This window comes from Apium graveolens, chromosome 2 (assembly GCF_009905375.1).
Source record: "Apium graveolens cultivar Ventura chromosome 2, ASM990537v1, whole genome shotgun sequence".
Taxonomy (NCBI): domain Eukaryota; kingdom Viridiplantae; phylum Streptophyta; class Magnoliopsida; order Apiales; family Apiaceae; genus Apium; species Apium graveolens.
The window spans coordinates 318620607-318642148 of record NC_133648.1 but is presented as its reverse complement, the minus strand read 5'-3'; the positions used below and the strand labels follow the sequence as shown (position 1 = coordinate 318642148).

The 21542-nt window shown below is 35.9% G+C and overlaps 4 protein-coding genes across 8 annotated transcripts; 2 read left to right on the top strand and 2 right to left on the bottom strand.

Annotated features, from left to right (window-relative positions):
- Positions 1 to 3075: 3075 nt before the first annotated feature.
- LOC141704787 (uncharacterized) lies at positions 3076 to 3483 on the top strand. Its single transcript, XM_074507963.1, has one exon. It carries the CDS (start codon positions 3076 to 3078, stop codon positions 3481 to 3483), a length of 408 nt encoding a protein of 135 aa, XP_074364064.1.
- Positions 3484 to 3946: 463 nt separating this feature from the next.
- Positions 3947 to 10983, bottom strand: LOC141708943 (putative LRR receptor-like serine/threonine-protein kinase At1g07650). Of its 4 annotated transcripts, none has more exons than XM_074512796.1 (25): positions 10749 to 10983; positions 10570 to 10626; positions 10261 to 10432; positions 10011 to 10082; positions 9844 to 9912; positions 9660 to 9731; positions 9510 to 9581; positions 9305 to 9376; positions 9130 to 9198; positions 8936 to 9007; positions 8769 to 8840; positions 8609 to 8680; positions 8444 to 8503; positions 8098 to 8163; positions 7577 to 7636; positions 7458 to 7487; positions 7318 to 7358; positions 6723 to 7090; positions 6446 to 6644; positions 6151 to 6291; positions 5756 to 5874; positions 5407 to 5617; positions 5025 to 5262; positions 4567 to 4717; positions 3947 to 4463 (listed from the first exon to the last, which is right to left on the bottom strand). In XM_074512796.1, exons 3-25 carry the CDS (start codon positions 10401 to 10403, stop codon positions 4080 to 4082), a joined length of 2853 nt encoding a protein of 950 aa, XP_074368897.1. In that variant the 5' UTR covers positions 10404 to 10432; positions 10570 to 10626; positions 10749 to 10983; the 3' UTR covers positions 3947 to 4079. The 4 variants fall into 4 exon arrangements, with proteins under 4 accessions (XP_074368897.1, XP_074368898.1, XP_074368896.1 ...); XM_074512797.1 differs by having other exon boundaries at positions 10570 to 10623; XM_074512795.1 differs by lacking the exon at positions 10749 to 10983 and having other exon boundaries at positions 10570 to 10705.
- A 3311-nt stretch (positions 10984 to 14294) lies between these two features.
- LOC141708942 (putative membrane-associated kinase regulator 4) lies at positions 14295 to 15798 on the top strand. Its single transcript, XM_074512794.1, has 2 exons — positions 14295 to 15060; positions 15199 to 15798. Exons 1-2 carry the CDS (start codon positions 14442 to 14444, stop codon positions 15456 to 15458), a joined length of 879 nt encoding a protein of 292 aa, XP_074368895.1. The 5' UTR covers positions 14295 to 14441; the 3' UTR covers positions 15459 to 15798.
- Positions 15799 to 17745: 1947 nt separating this feature from the next.
- On the bottom strand, positions 17746 to 20749 carry LOC141708941 (ankyrin repeat-containing protein At5g02620-like). 2 transcript variants are annotated; one of them, XM_074512792.1, is made up of 4 exons: positions 20617 to 20749; positions 20159 to 20517; positions 19343 to 19752; positions 17746 to 18873 (listed from the first exon to the last, which is right to left on the bottom strand). In XM_074512792.1, exons 2-4 carry the CDS (start codon positions 20457 to 20459, stop codon positions 17989 to 17991), a joined length of 1596 nt encoding a protein of 531 aa, XP_074368893.1. In that variant the 5' UTR covers positions 20460 to 20517; positions 20617 to 20749; the 3' UTR covers positions 17746 to 17988. The 2 variants fall into 2 exon arrangements, with proteins under 2 accessions (XP_074368893.1, XP_074368894.1); XM_074512793.1 differs by having other exon boundaries at positions 20159 to 20497; positions 20617 to 20741.
- Between the last annotated feature and the right edge of the window lie 793 nt (positions 20750 to 21542).

Genomic DNA, 21542 nt, shown 5'->3' with positions numbered 1-21542 from the left:
AGACCCGATTTTGCCATATATTTACATTATGTGTGCGGAGGGACTTAGTGCTATAATCAGGAGGAATGATGAGGCAGGGCTGATACATGGGTGTTGAATTGCGAGAGGAGCACCGAGTATATCACACTTATTGTTTGCAGATGATTGTTACTTGTTTTCAAAGGCAACCAAGGCTGTAGCAAGCAATTTGAAAGGGATTTTACAACGATATGCTCAGATATCTGGACAGGTGATTAACTATAATAAGTCAAACATTACTTTTTCCTCGAACACATGTCCAGGGGATCGTCGAGAGGTACGGGAACAACTTCGTGTGCGCGAGAATGAGAACCCGGACAATTATTTGGGTTTACCTATGAGAGTTGGTCAAAGTAAAAAAACAGTTTTTGAGTTCCTGGTAGAGCGGGTTAGTTCTAAGTTACAAGCATGAGGAATGAGGAATATTTCTAAAGTTGGTAAGGTAACACTGCTTAAATCAGCAGCACAAACTATACCAACATTTTGGATGAATCTGTAACTAATTCCCTCATATGTATGTGATAGAATTGAAAAAAATATGAATTCGTACTGGTGGGGGGGGTCGATGAGAACATGGTGGAATTCGATGAATAAGCTGGGACCGGTTATGTGAAGTGAAGGAAGTGGGCGGGTTAGAATTTCGGAAATTGAAGGAGTTTAATGTGGCAATGTTAGCCAAGCAAGCTTGGAGATTGATAAATAACTCCAATTCACTGGTGGCTGCAATCATGAAGGCAAGGTACTTTGTAAATACTGATTTTTTAAATGCAGAATTGGGATCGAATCCTAGTTTTATATGGAGGAGTATCATGAAGTCACAGGATATAATAAAACGAGGGTGTAGGCGAAAAATTAGAGATGGTCGAGATACTAATAAGTGGACGAGTCCGTGGTTACCATGTATAGAGAATGGTTTTCTTACGAGTAATGTTTATGGTGGTCTTCAGGATGTAACTGTCAATGGACTCATGATGGAGGGGCAAAAGAAATGGGATATAGAGGTGTTGAATGATATTTGTAATGAACGGGATAGGAACTTGATACAACAGATTCATGTCCATAGTAGAAATATTATGGATTCTTGGTACTGGTTGCTAGATGATAAGGGGGAATTCTCGGTTAAGAGTTGCTATAGACAGGTGAGAGGTGAGAGGGAGAGTCAGGATAGAGGATTTTGGAAGAAATTGTGGAGCTTAAACTTACCAGGAAAGATAGTAAATTTTATGTGGAGGGTCTGTCGAAATGTGTTGCCTATAGCTAGTGAGTTAATTAAAAAGGGTGTGCAGGTTCAACAGATGTGTTTGTGGTGTCATCTGGAGGTTGAAGATACGGTACATATGCTGTTCTCTTGTTGTTTTGCTCATGACTTGTGGAGTACGGTGGGATTGCAAGAGGTGGTGAGAGTCGAGGAAGGTATGACGGGGTTGCAGGTGCTCAAATATGCATTTCAATATAGTAACAGGGAACAATATATTATGTTGGGTGTCATTAGTTGGAGCTTGTGGGTTAGAAGAAATGAATGGGTATGGAATAAAAAGAATATGTCAATTTTTGGTGTTTGGTCTATGGATTTGAACCTGATGCGGGAATGGAGAAATGTTAATGAAGGTGGGGTTGGTAGTATGAAACAGAAGCAACCATCGACGAAGAAATGGGGTCGACCACCTTAGGGTTGGATAAAAATAAATGTAAATGCTGCAGGTCAGGGTAATACATAGAATATATGAGTGGCCTGTATAGCTCGTGATGACAGGGGAAGATTCTTGGGTGCTAGAAGTTTTAATTGTCGGGGGTACACGCATATTAGAGATGCAGAAGTAGTGGGACTTCGAGATGCATTAGTATGGATGCAAAAATGGAGAACTACGAACTGCATATTTGAATTGGACGCGAAGCTGGTGGTGAAGGCCGTCTATAATAACAAGGAAACATCGAACTTTCAAAGTATTATAGATGATTGTGAGAGTTTACTTCAACATTTTGAGAATGTGTTAGTTGTGTATGAACATCGATCTGCGAATAATGTAACTACTCGAGCAGCATTTTCTATGACAGGTCATATGAAATGGTTTCATACCGCTCCAGAGTTCATTCGTTGTAATCTGATTTCGGGTGAATATTAATATATACGAGTACGATTATTTCAAAAAAAAGTGGCATTTACTTGAAAGTTGAAACCACTTATTTGTGAAATATTGTATCAGAGGGTTCCAGTGGTTTTTCCGATAATCTATAAGTCTCTGAATTTATATGATAGAAGACTTGATTTCAGTGGATTATACTCATCGGGGAATTCAAATCAAAACGATATCGAAACATGCTCAGTATTTTAATTATTATCATTATCGGAGGTTTTGAGATATTGTGTGATGTTATTCGGGGGAATTAATCATCTAGTTTGATGAGTTATCTTCGTAAAGGATAAAGAATTGTCCATATATCTGTAATAAGTCACAACTATACATGAAATCATTGATATTACAAAGAACTGGATCGGAAGCACTTAGTATTTATTTTGATAGATATGATCAATAACGTTATGTGATGTCTTCGATCAACTACCAACCCTTCGGCCTTCGTATGTCATGAGCTCTTATAAGTGCATCATAAATAGTCGGCTATTCAGCCCGCCTTTATGAATTTTAAAAGATAAAATATCTCATCTCCTTCGATTTCTTACTCTCCCAAAATTATATAAAATTTGATTGAAATTGAAAATTCTAAGAAACAATCAAACCCTTTTTAATATTAGCCCCGACAAACACAAATTGCCCGTAAATTTTTATTTTTATTACAAAGACGAATTTAGAGTTTTGTTGTTATTAAAATTTCTCCATAAGAAATGGGCTCATGATTATTGATGCAAAATTATGTCTCGCACCAAATAATAATCATGAACAAAACCTCAGTCCCCACTCACTTGATACATATATGTCTTTCTGTTAGTGTCTTTTCTTGCGATCTAAGCGTTACCTTTTTTCTTCTTTTTATCAAACTTGTCTGTAAAACCTATCACATTACAAATCCAAACAACTGGAGAACTACCTTCCAACTAAAATGAGCTCAGTTTGCATCAAAAATTGTGTAAATGACACTAGAGTTCCAGTTAGAGCCACTTATGTCAACCTCTACAAGTGGCCAGAATCGGATGCAGAGTTCGTTAAGACGGTTAAGATGTCGAAGGGCGATCAAGGGCGGCGAGACCCTCGTCAGCCACAGCCGAGAGTGGTGGACAGTGTGTCATGCAGACAAATGTACCTTAGAAGCTACACATTTTCGAGAAAAGAGAGTGTGCCAGAGATGACTCAGAAATGTTTCGCGAAAGTTAAAGAGAAAGTATCAGCTCGAGGGAGATCGGAGAAAGTGGCAGAAGGTCGCGGTGAAGGGAAGAAGAGACGTTCCATGTGTACAGTTTTCCGGAGACTTCTGTCCTGCACTACTAGTGTAGATGTGGTTGCTAATTAAGACTAGTGAGTTTCCTAATTTCATAAGTTACACTTTCTGCTCTGTACTTTCCAGGAATAATGATTTACGAGACTTATTATGAATGTACATTTGTGTTTTAATTCAACGACATCACGTGACACATCTTGTTGCCCGTTTTTAGAGTAACTGGTTACTTGACATGGTATCAGAGCTCAGGCTCTGAACCCCAATATTTCTCACAATTTATCGTGGTCACGGAAGACAAATTAATGCCCCAAAGATGGGCACCCGTGATCCACTTTTCGGCCCAAAAATGGGCTCTCGAGTGAGGGAGAATAAGATCCCGGAAAGAGCCATTTTCTAATACCTTGAGGTTTTAGAGTAACTGGTTCCTTGACACCTGTTTAACTCGCACATTATCTATATTTGCCAGATATATGTTGTATACTTGCAACTTTAGGTAAAAGCATAGTGTACAACTACTACAGCAGCAAGATAAAACTCATAAAAATACATATTGCTACTACATGAAGTAACAGAGGATGCAAATTTATATTGCTTAGTTCAGTACCAAGAAAATAGAAAAGATTGATATGCTAACTCTGAAATACTCGAAAGTTTAGGACATTTTCGGGTTACTTGGATTGAAGGCTGACTGCATAAAGGTCATGAGCGGATGTGGAAGAAGAGCCATTAATAATATCATCAGATACATCACCAAATGTCTCTGAATAAGTGCTTGAGCTTCTGTTATTGGCCTTGCTATACTTGTCTCTGAGCCCTTGAAACTTGGAGAAATCATCCCCGTATATTTTTGGATTAAGGTTTAGCTCCTGAATACATATTTCACCTTGAAGCATGCTCACGACAGAAGACATAGTTGGCCTAAGTGCTGGAGATGAATTAGTGCACAGTAGAGCTACTTTGATCATTCTCAGTGCCTCTTCTTTGTTGTAATCTGAACTCAGCTGCGGATCAACTAGATCCGTTAAATTCCCATTTTCATGGACATTAAGAGCCTGAAAATCATGAACATGAGGTTGGAGTGAGGGAACACATTGTAGTCATATTAAGTTCAGTGCAAGTATGAAGTTTAAGGCATACTAGGAATATATGCATTACCCAATCAAGAAGACAAACGTAATTTTCATTTGGACGAAATCTCATGTTATTTTTTCCAGCAACGATTTCAAGTGCAACAACCCCAAAACTGTAAACATCTGCTTTGTCTGTCAAATATCCCCAAAGTGCATATTCCGGTGCCATATACCCACTGAGAAATATAATTAGATATTAGAATATGTTTTCTTTCTTTCTGTAATGGCAATTTTCTCATAGAGGGTCAGTTATCTCCGAACACATACTTTAGAAGCACTTTCCCTATCTCGGAGAGCCAAGTACAAGCAGCAGTGCTTAACCATAAATTGAATATAACAGTAAAACAAGCCAAGACTTGCAAAAATTCAACCAGTTGGACCTAGATTATTAGAGCTAGTACCCTAACAGCAGGATAGCATTGAAAATTTGAAAATTTTCGTTTTACTTCTAGATTACTTTTTAGACTAAAGAAGTGTTCTTACATAGTTCCAGCAACTCTAGTTGTAATATGAGTGTTTTCCTCTTCATCAAGCTTGGCCAAACCAAAGTCTGAGATTTTCGGGTTCAGATCCTTGTCCAGAAGAATGTTATTAGCTTTGATGTCTCTATGGACAATTTTTAGAATTGATTCCTCATGCAGATAAACCAATCCTTTTGCAATACCAATGCAAATTTTCTGTCTAGTAGGCCAGTCCAGACACAATCGTGATTCCTCTGGACCTGCAAGTGACATTGGTAGACCGCTTAATCTGACAGGAACTGAATTTTATGGACAAGATGAAAAATTATGATTCTAAGGACTAAGAATAATGTACGATTAGGATGATCAATATATTTAAGTACCATAATCTATATTAAACTCACCAAACAAAGCCCTGGCTAGACTGTTATTTTCCAGGAACTCATACACTAGGAGTAACTGGTTATGCTCAGTACAACATCCATGCAATCTTACTAGATTTGAGTGCCTTAAACCAGAAATCATGCCTATTTCATTCACAAACTCACGAGACCCTTGATTTGATTTCGATGAAAGTTGCTTGACAGCAATAGTAGTACCATCCAATAATATACCCTACGATGCAATAACATACAACAGTAGATAGCGATTGATTGAGTGAAAAGCCCAAAGCAAAAGAGAAAGAAACAAATCTAATCTAATTCTGTAATCAAAATTACAGTGTGAGTATGTGAAAATTATATTGTCATTCACCTTGTAAACAGATCCAAAACCACCCTCTCCAATCTTGTTTTCTGAGGAAAAATTATCAGTGGCAGCTTTAATTTGTGGTAAGGTAAATATTCCAGTCTGCAGATCCAGTCCACTCAGCACTGCAAAACACGCATTGTTGAAATTGTTAAATCAGTCTTGCAAATCAAGTAGATGTTTTGCAGATTCTAGAATTCTCTCTCACTCCCTCTCTCTATATAATTTTCTTCCTTCAATTTCAGATTTTTTTTTGATCAAAATCTTTGTTGCTTGGCTGTGTTTAATACAAATGCAATGATATTACATGTTCTCAACTCATGGAAATATTTCTAATATTATATGAATAAAAAACTTTGGTTCCTTATACATTTTGAATAAACCATCTCAAACTGCAGTACCTTCTTCCCTTGATATTCGACATCCCAGCCAGCGCTTCCACCAAGAAATACCAAAAAACACAAAAAGAATCCATAAACCTAAAGCCAGAACTACAACCGCAACGATAATCTTTCGTTTTTGTGAATCTTGTGGATTATTATCTGAAAAACAAGAGAATTATGGAAAAGGTATTAATAAACATTGCATAATATATTAAGGAGCAAGTTTATCTTGTTACCTGAATATACCAGAACAACTCTGTTTTCTTAACATTCTCAACAATATAAGATGGTCTTTAAGCTGAATAAAACTTACCAGATTCCATAGATATAGCTGATACTAAAGGTCCATATGTTCCTCTAGTTGGCACACCTGTTGTCCCTTTCCCAGTGTAAACAAAGCGAATTTGTAAAGTTTTATCCTTTACAGCAACAGCTTTAATTGTACGTTCTACTGCCTTATCAACTCCTGGTGCTTCTTGTCCAATATCATAATCCTTGAGTTTCAGTTCATCCTGTAACAAGCTGATTAGTTAAGAACAGTACTTCACAATAGATGATTCTAAATATCTGCCTAAAATGCTATATATTACCTGGACATAAACGTCAAATATTCGTCTCCCAAGACTCTGAAAAGAGCGATTATCTCTAAATACTATCTCAGCAAAGTGAAGTGTCACAGTGTAGTCCCCATTTGCTAAACAGCGGCCATAGTAAGTGAGTGACAAAGGAGACAGACGAGCACTTGTGTACAATTCGGAGTTGGCTATTCTAAGAATAGATTTATTATGTGCTCTATAGTCAACTGTATCTGTAGATTTTTGCCCATAAAAGAATCCTGTATTACTACTTCCCCAGTATTCGTTACTAACATATTTTGCTGGATCTTCATCCGCTTCAAAAGTTTTGCTGCCAATTGTAACTTGCTGTCCCCCACAATTAATATGCAGCGAATAACGATCTAAAAAATACCATAATAATGTTAGACATGACAATGTGTAAAATATAGAGAGGATGAGAAATCAATTATGGTTTGGACTGAAGACATGAGAATAATTGACATTCACAAAAAAATAGTTAAGTTTGGCGAAAGTTGAAGAAGAAACGATTAAGCATGCTCTCAGGAAAAATAAAAAGAAGAGAAAACAAAAGCATTATCTTAGTGTAAATCATAAGTGAAATACTTACCCTCTGGACATGAAGAGCTTCTATGGCAGTCACCGAGTATTCTGGCGTAAATCACATGGAGTAGGTAATCAAAACAAAGTTTAAGTACAACATGAAATCCATAACTAACAAGTGGTTTCATATGCAATAGAAGAGCTTACGAGTTGTTCCTGAAGCTCCTGAACAAGTTTCTATTAAAAAGATAACAATGAAGTCTTAGCATGTGATTTAAATGTGACTGTAAATGAAGGATTTCAAACATGTGGAGTTTGCAGCTTACAGCGAATCCCAGCAAGTTTTTGGCTCATGAAGAAAGTCATTGTAAGATAGATCGATTTTGCTGCATAGGAGCATGCATTGAAAATTTTCATCAGAGGTTATATCATATTTGTACAAACTACTGTATAAAGAAAATGCACAAATCCTAATTATAATATAATAAACAAACATAATGCAGCAGGATTCACTACCATATGCCAATTTGCAGCCTACCAGATCAGGCATGTAAGCATTCTTGAGTGCCTCTCTGGTAAAGAAAACGAAATACTATTCCAATATTACTTGTGCATAATGCATTATCTTTAGAGGTGCTTATAGTCAAAATCTAGCACTTAAAGCACTTAAACCTACACATCATCATATTACATCTATGAAGCTTCCTCCCATTCTAAGCTTGGATATTTTTTCAGTTTTTATAATATTTACGCTAGAATACTGTCAGTAAGAGTGAACACAATACGAGCCACTAAATCATAAGAAGTCATTAATTATTCAAGAAAGTGATAGAGTAGGAATGCGTACCCGCCACGAGCTCTGTCTTTGATCCAGTCTGAAATATTTCCAGTAAGAGAGTTGTTTGTGAGACACCTGAGTAGCACTATACAAACTTCATTGTTTGGACATTAACAAACAAATGTAATCATTTATGCCGAAAATAATTTATAGAGATAAATACATTCATCATCTAAAAAAAAGCATTCACCACTTTCAATGCAAACTCCACCTCACTATTGATTATGTCCGCCTACATATATTAATTTCAAACTAGTTCTGGTTCACAATCAGAACTCCACTGAACCATTCCTTATTCTACTGTTAAAGGATCTGAAGGTGGTTATTTTCTTTTAAGTGAAAGTTGATTGCTTACATTTGCTCGACCTGTGTCAGGTTACTAATATCTCCTTCCAACTTGTTGAAGCTTAGGTCTCTGCAACAAACAGAACAGGGACGCTCTAAGGGAGGACTTACGCAGTTAGTAACATATGCTCATAGGTATGAAAAGAAGGGAAAAGCTGAATGGGAGTACTATTACAGTTTATTCAGTTCTGAAAATTTGGAAAGATACTTGGGTATTTCTCCAGATATATTACAGCTCCTCAACATTCTGTAACACATCAAACATATTAAAATTATTCTGAAGCATGGAACTGTAAGCATTTACGTAAAATCATATCTTAGTATCAAAGACTCACAAATTTTTCAGTTTTGTCATGTTTTCCAGCTGAGGAAATTTGGAGGCCCCTCCATTTAAATTGCTGATTAACCTACATAGAGGCAAAAATGCTCTTAAATGTTATCTAGATTTTGAAAGTATACGGATGCCTAAGCAACCAAAAAAAAGCCGAGAAGTGGTACTCACAAATCTGTTAAATTTCTCAAGATAGAAATGCTAGACGGTATAGGTCCCTCAAAACCACTAGCTTGAATATCTCTGTCATTGCATATATCGAATGGATTCAGATTTCACATGAAGTGAGCCAAGATTGACTTTCAAATAAAATCTGATAGAAAAATAATAAAAATACACAATGTCTAAAGAAAAATCAAGCTTACAACTTTCGAAGTTGCTTCCAACTTTGCAAATCAGGTAATTTTCCAGTGAAGTTGTTGCTGCCTAGTCGACTGCATTTGCCGAACAAGTAGCAAGTTGAAAACAAAAGGAAGGACAGAAAAATAATGTGTATTTGAAACCAGATTATACTACAGGAAGTAGCCTCTGTACACTTACATATCTTGCAAGTTGATTAAGTTATAAAGCTCCAAAGGTAATTGTCCCGTAAGATAGTTAGCATCAAGATGGCTTTATCGACCAATTTATTAGATGAAAGTCCGAGTGTGAGTCATTTTTAGACATAAACATGCATTTATAAATGAATTGAAATGAAAAAAAACAATAACGTTGATGATTATAGACGATATGGAGAAGTTCTAACAGCATTTCTAGATTAACTAGTTTCCCAAGCCCGGCTGGAACACTTCCATTAAACATGTTGCTGTCAAGAGTCCTGAAAGTATTCTTATTCAAGTTAAATAATTGAAAGGATTGTATGTATGCATGAGTTTGAGATAAAAGAAAAGCATACAAATTTCTGAGAGTGGAAATGTTTCCCAAATAGTCCGGAATTGGTCCTGATAAACGATTCACTGTAACAGCTCTAGGACATTTTATCGTCACACTGTTAGTTCTAGTAGGCATATTCAACATTCACTGATATTGGTAAAACTGTAGTACCGACAATTGTAAAGTGTAAAGTATCATTTACTCACATATGTTCCAACTTTGTTGAAGCCCATTCACGGGGTATTGTGCCATGAAGGTAGTTGCGAGTAAAATCACTGTAAAACTAGTATTTACTATGAGATGGAAGCATTGAAAACTTAACTGAAATTTGTAAGAACAAAGAACCAAATATATATGAGCAGAAGTATCTCACATTTGTTTTATGAAAGGCAACTTTGCCAAGGATGGTGGAAGTATACCATCAAAATCCTGCCCTTTGAGAGACCTATTTTATAAAGAATTAAAAATCGATCATGTCCCTCATATATAGATGCTTCACATAAGAGTCAAAATGTAGAAATTAATTTTGTGATCGATAGATGGTAGTATATCACAACTGATTTACATACCATGATTGTTTAATAGAAAAATAATTGAAAACACTTAACAAGTCAAATACATACATAGCTTGAACATGGCAAATGTCACCGAGGAAGGTGCAATTGCAGAAAACAGAACTAGCATACACTTGATTCTGCATATTATCCCAGTCTTTCAAGTCTGCATTACAAAGATTCGCGTTGAAATTCCAGTTCTTGATTCCCATTTGATCAGCTATTTCACGAAGTGCATTCACTGTACACATCAAACTCATTTTCAATAGACAAATTAGAATAATTATTTAAGACTATAAACTTCTACGAAAGAGAGATAAGAAACCACAGATTATCAACTTGACGTATCAAGAAAGTTATTCCCTCGTCTTTCTTTACCTTCCTCCAGTGGAAGGTTATGACACTGTACTTCAACAAAACAAACTTCCGATCCTGCTAAAAAAACAACAACAAGTGTAAAAACAAGAGACCCCAAAGTTTCAAAATATTTCGCCATCTCTTTTTTCTTTACTGAAATTCCTTGAGCTAATGCAGGCCAATATTATGCACAGGAGTACCTTATATATGCCACAAAATAAACAGTATGAAGTTGCAGACATGTGGAAAGTTTCTTCATTTAGTGAGTACCCCCATGTGATCAAGATGAGTGCATCAAGTAACTACAAAAGGCTAGTTCAGAGATGCAGAAGTTCTTAATTAATGTAGAGCTATGTTCCCTTTTCTAGACTGTGAAATGTTGGGACATGATATATGTCCACACATTGAACATGAACTTAACCAAGCAGCATTAACCTTCAAATCTGTCGTAAAATCATAAAATGAATTAAATCAAAGTTAGGTTTCGCTCTTATATATTTTCCAGGCAAGGAGTATGGACAAATCTTGACTTTTATATGCATATCTTTATGATTTGGTTGATGTTTCCTGGTAAAAATCAAAAAGCAATCACACCAACCCAGAATAATATTGGACTTTTGCACACTCAACTTCCAGATTAAGTAATTACTCAAAAGTTTGTTAATTATTGTAGTATGAAATTAAGTCTTCTCACATGTTACCTTGAATTGTAGATATACCTAATCAAAAAGCTTATCATGTGGGTTACTAACCGGAGTTTCAGACCAATCCTTAAGATCAGTATAATTTAATCAAATTTCTGTAAGTTTTAAACATACACTAAAATTGAAAATGTTTACTAACAGCATTAGAAATTCAAATTGCCGCCCCTAAATTTTAGTAAAAATTACAATGATGTTATCGTCTTTCAATAACTCCAGTAATCTTTTAGCAAAAAAGACGAGCAGAACACGGGTACATGAGCCTAATGCAACCCAACTTATATCTTACATGAATAGACAAAAGAACAGCTAACAAGCTAGCACTCTACTATTATTTTTTCGATAATGAAGTTAAACATTAATGATTAATACAAAATTGTGATGGTGACAGCCAAACGAAAATCTTTAAGAACCAAAATTTCTGAACTTCTTTTTTGAGTGTGATTCCGTAAATTTTGTTTTGCCTAATAGTGCATAATCATGGCTTTCAGATCATCAATACCCATCTGTGGGGGGCGCGAAATCAACTTATGGAGCCCTAACATATATATACCCTGCAATTTTTATATTTTTTTACATTAAACATTTGAAATTTTTGGGTTCTTTTGGCTTCGAGGCCCTAGACGCAAGTCTTGTTCAGGTGTAGTTAGGACTCCGGACCACCTACTATTATCATGGTATTGAGACATGTGGTTGTCAAAATTATTCTCTAAATACAACAGATGCACAATCAGATGGCCAGCCAATACATACTGCTCTTACATGCAAACCAAAAAGATAATCAAAGTACACAATTTTGATTAGTTATAAATAGAAGAACAGTTTAAATATGTGTATATTAGTATCACATATACTTGTAATGTACCTGCTGCTAGAGGGATGGGCCTTGCTTCTTGCTACTTTCTCCTTTCTGTCCACATCTCACCCTATTGCAAGCTTAATTTAAAACCTAACCCTCATTCATTTACATTAAAAGATGTCCATTTCAAATTCCAATTGTGAATTTTAGCTTAATCATAGTCTTATTCTTTCTTATTTAAGTTATTTTTCAATTTATACAACCAAGAGGTGGATTATTCACAAGGGCGGTGATGAGTGATGTTACGTACCCAAAATTTTTTCTCAAAATTTTTATCAAATGACGTATAGCGGGTTTTGATTTTGGGGCCATATTTATGAACAAGGGGTTCCGTATTATTATTAAAAAAGTTACGCATACTAAAGTACATCTGTTTGTTAATATGTTGTAAATCATCGGGTACTATGATTAATGCGGTTTAAATAGTAAATTATAAACGGTGATGGTCCCGGCAATCGATTTTGTTATCTAACCAACATTTTTTTGTAACCTACCATAGGCTTAAATTTGGGCTCATGAATTCACACTAGAAATCCTACTTCACACGTGATTTTTAGTATGATACGATGTAACATACATTTGTCGTAGATCGGACTCTCAGATAAATAAGCATCGTTAAATGGGAATAGAGTAAAAAGGCAGATTTTTCGATGAGTGACATGACAGAGCAACGATGGCTCCTAAATTATAAATCACATACATCGTAACATACATCAAATAACTTTAATTTTTTTTGTAAATCATCAGGTACTATGATTACTATGGTTTGATTAGTAAATTATAAACGGTGATGGTCCGGTCCAAACGATTTTCGTTACCTACCCAACATTTTCTGTAACCTACTATAAGCGTAAATATTGGCCTCAAGCCTCATGAATTCATACTAGAAAGCCTACTTCACAAGTGATTTTTCGTATGATATGCTGTAACATACGTTTGTCGTAGATCGGACCCCTAATAAATAAGCATCGTTAAATCGGAATAGAGTAAAAATGCAGATTTTTCGATGAGTGACATGACAGAGCAACTATGGCTCCTAAATTATACTATATCAGATACAGATACCCTCTTGGAAACCAAAAAAAGTACAAGGGAGACAATCTTGATATTGTTTCCAAGAAGCAGGCAAATCATGGGCATGCAGATAAAATATGCAGACTCTTCTCATACTGCGAATCCACAATACAGGGCATTATTAAGCTTACATTTAAAAAACAAGCTCTTAAGATAACCAAGTCAAGCGTGGAGACCCATACTAGTGTAACTACACTTTTTTGGTTACTGATCATAGAATGGGATGAGTGCGAAAAACCGGAACACTGGGAATGGGCTGTTTTAGAACTTGAATGTTCTGCAGAGAAGAAGAATGGGTGTTGCAGTCAAATGCCGGAGTTCTTTCACTTATACTTTAGATATTATTAATATTGAAGACAGTTTGTTACTACTAGAAAGCGATTATTTCATTCATACTTCAACGATTCTGATGCACGTTCCTTAAGGTTTTAGATGAACTGGTACGTTTAAATGGTACGAGACTATCAGAGCTCGGTTTAGGGAGGGGTCTGTTATATCAAAGAAAAAATTGGCTTCAATAAGATAGCAGAATGAGAAGAAAGCAATGTAAATTTTACTCTGCATTTCATTCTAGCTTTAAGATAGCATCTGATAGCATAAGATCAGAATAACATTCGATCCTGTTTGGGTCTTTCCTCTGACACCTTAAGGTTTTAGATGAACTGGAACTTTACATGGTATCAGAGCTCGGTTTAAGGAGAGATCTGTTAGATCAAAGAAATATTTGGTGTCAATTAGATAGCGGAATAGGGAGAAAGTGAATAAATTTTTTACTCTGCAGTTCATTTTAGCTTTTAAGATAGCATCTGTAGACCATTCATGCAATCTTGTTGACACATTCTGATATCACCAATTACATATACATCATTCAAATATGCATTATTGAAGTTGCAGAATAATTTGAACCTTCTCTCTTTTTTGGAAATAATGAACCATTTTTGCAAAATAAGACAGCAAATCCAATTTCAGTAACCACATATCAATCCAGCACTAATAAACAAAACAAATGAGCCATCAGGTTTTAAAATGATAAAGAGAATACATATGAAACTCTCTATCAATAAAAAGCATTGTATTATAATTTGGAAGCATTCAAGATATTTCGAAAATTCGAAAAAAGAAATATCTGACAAAGCTTTATAAAATTTTAAGGCTTTTGTCCCTTAGCAGTGTCTCTGCTTTAAAGGATGCTCTCCCTTCCTTCCATCTCCACTTACTCTAAGCTCAGCTCCTCATAAGCATCTTCAAGAAAGAAAGAGATGAAGCTAATGGCCTCAACTAATCTGCCATTTTATAATCATGCAGAAGATATGTACATTGATATGGAACTAAGATGTTCTTCCACTAGTGTGTTCTTTTCATCACCTCAAACCCGAGATTTCGAGTTTCAAATGTGTGAGTTTACTCATTTGGAAAAAGAAACCATCACTTCTCCTGCTGATGAGCTCTTTTACAAAGGAAAGCTCCTTCCTCTTCACCTCCCGCCGCGCTTAGAAATGGTCGAAAAACTCCTCCAAACCACCAAAAAATCCAAAGAAGGCCAAGAATGCAGCATTGCATTTTCTTCTACTACTAATACCACTCCACTGGATCAATCCTGCAACATTTCTCCATCGGAGTCGTGTCGTGTCAGTTGTGAACTCAATCCAGCTGACTACTTTGAGTGGTCTAGTGAATTGAGTGGTTTTGTTAGCGGGACTGATCAGCCTAAAAAATCTTGGTCCAAGTACAAGCTCAAGCTTATGAAACACTCTTGTTTAGGCCAAAAGCTCAAGGCATCGAGGGCGTATCTGAAATCTTTGTTCTCGAAATCTGGTTCTGACCAATCATCTGTCAAAGCAACATGCAATGATGAAGAATCTGAACATGTTACAAAAGGTAACAAAGATTATTTCAGCAGGTACATTAAGGTAGCCAAAAAGACCTCCTATGACCAACTTGTGAAAGGAATGAAAATTCCAACATTAGGTCTTGATCAGGGTAATAATATTACTACTGATAGAAAATCATTTTCAGGGACAAAACAGCGATCGTCCACGATAAAATCCTCAACTTCATCAGGTGCCTCATCTTTATCATCTTCGTTTTCGTTTTACTCGAATGGGGTATATGAACCACCACTACTCAAGAGGAGCAATAGTGCAACTTCAGAGATTGAGAGTTCTATTGAAGCAGCAATTGCCTACTGTAAAAAATCTCAGCAGCTCTTTACCACAAGAAACCCCTTAAATGAAGCTGGTTTTTGCTCATTTTCTGTTTCAAGAATTGTAGCTTAGTGAATCCAATGTTTCATTTTTATCATTTCCATTGTATCTACTGGTTTTTTGCAGTTCCCATGTGATCTTTCAGGCATTTGATCATAATTCATAAGTACAAATGTGTGTATTTACCATGCAGACAAAACCACTACTATAACATTCTGAGTTTTTACTGTGTGACATGAGTATTATTGTTAGATTGTCAGGGTAGGCAAAATTATTTTGAAGACATTTCGGTAGTGATTTCTGACTTTTGAATCTGCACCAAGTAGTCTATCTGTTGAGTAACTTTCCCCGGGACTCGAATCTGAGTCATCTGTCTTCCGTTTTGATACCATGTTAAGTAACCATGATCTTGTATTATATTCCAACATGTCCTTTCCTGCTGTTTTTTCTTGCACTTCAATCAAATGGATCCTTTAGTTTCTTGATTTTAGGCAATTTAACATTATATACATATCATTAAGGTAAATTTCAAGATTGCATTGCCTTGGCTAAGTTCACTCCTTTGAGTAAACAATGACTCATTGAGTCAGACCCCCACTTATAAATTGCAGTGAAAGGTCTGCTAAACAGTTAAAAGCATTCTCTTTTCAGAAACGTGGGACTTCAGATCCATTTATGATATCACAATTACACTAGCTTTTTTGCAATTTTCATGTGTAACCATCTGCAACCAAAAAAAGTGGTGGGTGCACACTGCATGAGTCCCACATCAGCATACTCTAAGAAAAGTCTTTACGTAAATAGCTTATCGGATAACAAGCAGACACTTGATCATCGTGTGCTAATCATAACCTTTTGAAACCTCTACAAAGTACAAATCAGCTAAAAGCCTTTTTTTTAACAAACTATGATCACCAGTAATCTTCATTTTGACTGTCACCATTGCTTTAGAAGAGAAAAATAGATATGTACTAGCAACAATAAAAGTCTCTTTTCAAGTGAAAAAAAGGAAGTAAGAACTTCACAATATGTTTAAAGTTACCTTAAACTTTTGTTCTTTAAGAGTACTGTAAGGACAAACAACCTTTTGCACACTAACTAGATTCCAGAGCCACCACTTGAGGCTTCCATCTTCAAATTCAAAAGCAAGAAGTGGTTAAACTATTGCATGAAAGTAAGGTGTGTGTCCAGAATAAAAGCAATGGTAGAGCTTTTTTCTTCTTTTTGTGTGTCTTTGTTATAAATGAATTTTCCACTTATTGACAATTAGCACCATAGCTTTTGACAAATAAGAAAATATAAGTTTCTTGAAAAGACTTGTGGAAGAGCCAAATTTTAAACAGGAAGTCAAAGGGTAATTTTGATGATGATAACAGGAAGGTGTATGGTCCAGGACAAACGATTTCTGTAACATACCATATCGCGGTACGTGAAAATATGGGCCCCCATGCATTCACACCAAATACTCTATTTTACCACGGGATGGTATGCTATAACTTACGTTTGCCATAGACCGGCCTGTAATAGGAATAGCTACTGATTTACATATCTACTACCAGTAAGTTAGTGAAGTATAGTTACTCTTTCAGTTCTATTTCTTCAATTTTCTGTGATACATCAATCAAGTGCATTTCAACAAAATAACATGAAAAAGGATTTCGATTTCCATTAATTTTAAGAACTGAACGCCCCCTACACACAAAACGTTAAAAAAACGAAAATCGCAGAACAAGAAGATCCCCAGTGCAAGTAATTTCATGTTCCCCTACTTCTGATATTGACATAAAAAGATTTATCAATAAAAACATGAACTTCCATGAAAAGAAAAAGATAACACCTGTACATTATGAAACATATTAGATTAAGCAAGTGCTACTAGACAAAAAATTGATCAATGGTTCACTACAAATCAAGGTCCACTTGTATAATCAAAATATCTGCATTCTACTATCTAGCTTAAAATTGCTCACAAAGATTCAGATTTCAGAGTGGACCACTGCAAACATCTTGCTTACACGTTAGTACGTTCCACCTCGCCTCATAAACCGGTAAACTCAATTGTGTAAAGCCAGTTGCCAGTTGCAGTAAAATAGCTAATGCCAGTTTCATCAAGATAAGGAAAAAATGTAATGCAACTTAAAGATCTGACCTAAACTAGGACAAGATTTCCAGGAATCTGCGTAAAATGTATGAATGCATGCTGTACTGAGTCTTGGTAAAGACATGAGCTACGAAGTTTATGAATACGCTTAACTGAACTTTACCAGAAAAAATATAGTGAATTGGACTGCTCAGAACATGTCCATTGCATGTATTGGACTTAGTATGTAAATGCAAGCAAGAAAAATCAACGTTACGGTTTCAGATCTGAATCGAACTTTTTCATTTGATTATTTAGAGTGAATGGAAGATGATACTTCTGCTATAACTCAGTATCTAACCTGCTGGGGATTTACAAAATTGGTATAATTACTTAAGTGAAAGATATTACATTTCCCTACTACTAGATAAAATTCTCTTTTATATTCATTTTCGCAGCATTCCAGCAACTCATTGAGGATATGATGTGATTAGTAACAAGTCTGTGTAAGCTGTGGCTTGATCATATTGCATAGATATTCTTGTTGTCATTGTTTTCTGAATCTGATATAGCGTAATGTTGTGAAAATGACCGTGACTTGCTACTCCTTGTAGATCTCCGAATACTCCTCAAGTTAGAAGCCTCAATCCGGTTTAAAATAACCCAGTAAAACATTGTCCCCAGGGTTGTGGCCAAGATCAGTGTTCCTATTACTGTCACTCCAACTGCTAGCCACCGTTCATCCTCTCCTACAACGATAAAAGAAAGTGCAAGAAATGACACTGATATGGAGACACAAGCCAACCACATGAGCTTGTTAATAATTGCCATCATTTGCTTCTTCCCCTTCTTGTCGACAACTACAATAGAAGTCTGAACCACCACAACAGCCAACGATATAAAGAGTGCAACCGAGTCAGATATAAGGAAGATTGTGAACTGGGGCTTTGGAGCAATATTTGCTTCACCTAGAACTTTTTCCGGAGTTTCATCTTTAGGGTCATCAACATATTGGCCAGGGACAGTAAATATAGCAGCAAATGCAACAGTGGCAATTAAAACAGCAACAACTGTGGTGGAGTTAATTGCGTTGTTGAGCCCTTCCAGTTGCATCTTGTTGATCTGCTTGCCTATTCCTTTCATCTGTTTTCTTGTTTGGCGTGTGTGCTCAATCTGATAGTGAACTTCATGTTTGATATCACTTACTGTTTGTTTTAGTTCCTTGGCAGTACTTGGTGCTGGTGGTGCTTGCTTCATGGTTTTCGCACTTTGGACCCCATAGTCTTGTAGGATCCTCGCGATCTCTGAATGATTGGTCTTTTCTGCAGTATCAAGAGCGCTTTCTCCAGATTTGTTTATGGCTTTTGTATCCAGAATTTCTCTGTGGCTTAGAAGTGCATTGATAACCTGCACAACGCGATGAGTCTTTAATCAAAAACTTTGAATTTGATTAAAGAAATAGTACCTTTAAGCATCTTCAACTCTGAAGCACATATGTATGCTAAATACAATTACATCCAACTAAGACAAATCAAATAGGAGTTTTCTTGATATATCCTGTGCAAAAAATGCATAAATTTGAACCCTAGTACTCCACAGTAATTGCAGATGAAGTCGCAACTACATTTAACTTCTTAACTCCTGGGATTCAATTCAGAATTGCACTAAAACATAACTAAATTTCTAAACTAAAATAAGATCTTGATCAAAATAGTTCATAACTTGGATTTATTAAACAAGCATAGACGTTTGTTCATAACCGCGCTTGTCATTATTTCTTTTCACAGAAGAAATTCAGCATAACTCGCGAGCTTATATCCACGACTCATAATTTGCATAGGCATATTTCAAGAAGTTTGAAATTATGTCTTTTTACCTTTGTCCGGCCTTTCCTGGTTGCTATATGCAGTGCAGTATTACCCTTGTTATCAACCATATTAATCAGATCAGGTTTCGAAGATATAAGCTCATCAACTACCTCGACACTATGTCCCTTAACAGCCATATGTAGAGCTGTCTGGCCCTTCTTGTCAATCATCAAAGCAACCTCAGTTTCTTTGCTCAAAAGGACTTTCACTACCTCTAAGTGTTCATTTCTTGCCGCGGAATGCAAGGCTGTTTTCTTGTTGCTCTTTCCAATGGTGACTAAGTTACAATTTTTCTCCATGAGAAATTTAACAACTTCAGTATGACCTTGTGCTGCAGCACTGTGTAATGCCGTGGTGTTGGACTGATCAAAAGTCATGGAAAGTTCCGGAAGAGCATCCATCAGAATCTTCACCACCTCTACAATTAATAATCAAATATTCAGAAAAAAAGCTCATTTTGTTAGGAGTTGTCCCACGTTCGTTTGTGGGAGGGGTAGATTACTAGAATATAAGCACACAGTTAACTTCATTAGTATGAGACCTTTTGGGAGTGACCCAAAACCAAATACGTGCGGGCTCGGTCCAAAACGGACAATATCATACTAATGTGTGTGCTTAGCAAGCCCAACACCTTTCTCATCTGAAATTAGAAAATGTGCCACTAAACTAACATCTGTATTAAAAAGATTGATCATACCAAAATACAAAAGGTGAGAATTGATCCAAGCGTTGACGATTTAGGTTAGGATTAGGTTTCTAATTACAATTTACAAGAAATCATGATTGTCAAGTGATAAAAGAAGAATAGAGTAAGCAAAAAATACCTAGATTTCCTTGTTTAGCAGCTATATGAAAAGCATCAGAGCCATTCCTGGCTTTGATACCAGCATTCGCGATATCATAATACTGGATCATCTCTTTCACAAAATCGACAAATCCATACTCAGCAGCAACATAGAGGGCAGTTTCACCGGAGTAATTTTGCTTACACAACAACTCCTTCAATTCTTTTTCTTCACTCTTAGCCAGTATTTCCAAAGCCAATTCCAAATTCTGAGCTCTGACTGCCAAATGCAGAGGCGTATCGTCTCGTTTCTGTGTCGACTGCTTCATAGTCTTGTCCATCAGCTTAGCTAATTATATGGAAATTCCATCAAACAGAACTACAGACAGAAGAACAGAACTTCATAAACAGAAGTACATGAAAACAGAAAATCCTGGATCATAAGTCAATCATCACACAAACAAATAGTGATTTAAAAAATGATTTTAAATAACTAACATGAGAAACATGCTGGTGGCTAGTATCTGGTATTCAATTATTTCAGATACATTCATGGACACACATATTCTTTTCACATTCACAGGCTTGGGAAGTATTCTTTTGCAAAAAAAAAAAAAAAACCCTTAACTTTTGGGAATTTTAAATAGTATCAGTAAACTTATGCCAAAAAAGTTTATTTTAACATATTGTCTTTGACAAGGTTCCAACTCTCGACATTCTGTAAGGGAAGCGATGTAATACCAATGAACGGCTGTATGTCACAAAGTTGTGTAAACATCAGTATCAACTACAAGTCAATGGATCCTAATAAGTGGAAGTTCTTTAACATCCAATAAAACAAAATTGAAACAGTATGTTTTATAAATTTCATTCACTAGGCAAACAAATGGTACATTGCTTCTCTAGAGTATGTTATTCTTTACCTTGGACTTGAGGAACATTGTATTCTTGAAAAACCAAACTAAATATACCCGGTATATCCTGCTCACCTGGCAGGGTCTCGGAAGAATAAGATGTACGTAAACCCTTTCATACAGTAGTTAAATAAAAGATTTTAGCAAGAGTAAATTTTCTAATCATGCAGCTGCAGTTTTTATATGTTTACTAGAAGCGCATAGATTGGAATAACTGAGCAGTTTATTTCTGGTTTCAGTTTGTCAAAAGTTGGAATGAAGATATTTATTTACATGAGAAATAGAAAATAGTAGGAACTTCTAGTAGCATTTGTCAATAATGTGCATAATAAGATCAAAAAGTCATGTTACAGTGTTTTGTATTATTGGTCTCATAAGGCCAATGAGACAATGACCACTAGCATCATCAATCATGTAATGCATTTGTGAAATGTATGACCACTAGCATTAATCTGTAGTTGTAATCCAAATTATTATCGACAATTCTTTTAAGACGAGAACAGTGTTAAT

Bases quoted from the DNA above. Each gene is read 5' to 3' on its own strand.
- LOC141704787 (XM_074507963.1), top strand. From the start codon at position 3,076: ATGAGCTCAGTTTGCATCAAAAATTGTGTAAATGACACTAGAGTTCCA.
- LOC141708943 (XM_074512795.1), bottom strand. From the start codon at position 10,687: ATGGCGAAATATTTTGAAACTTTGGGGTCTCTTGTTTTTACACTTGTT. The intron at 10,083-10,260 runs GTATGTATTTGA...TTTATAAAATAG, and splicing joins ATTTGCCATGTTCAAGCTAT to GTCTCTCAAAGGGCAGGATT. The intron at 6,292-6,445 runs GTAAGTTTTATT...CTTGTTTTTCAG, and splicing joins AGCTATATCTATGGAATCTG to ATAATAATCCACAAGATTCA.
- LOC141708942 (XM_074512794.1), top strand. From the start codon at position 14,442: ATGAAGCTAATGGCCTCAACTAATCTGCCATTTTATAATCATGCAGAA. The intron at 15,061-15,198 runs GTAACAAAGATT...AATCATTTTCAG, and splicing joins ATCTGAACATGTTACAAAAG to GGACAAAACAGCGATCGTCC.
- LOC141708941 (XM_074512792.1), bottom strand. From the start codon at position 20,459: ATGGACAAGACTATGAAGCAGTCGACACAGAAACGAGACGATACGCCT. The intron at 19,753-20,158 runs GTATTTTTTGCT...TATTAATTGTAG, and splicing joins TGCTAAACAAGGAAATCTAG to AGGTGGTGAAGATTCTGATG. The intron at 18,874-19,342 runs GTAAAAAGACAT...CGCGTTGTGCAG, and splicing joins CCAGGAAAGGCCGGACAAAG to GTTATCAATGCACTTCTAAG.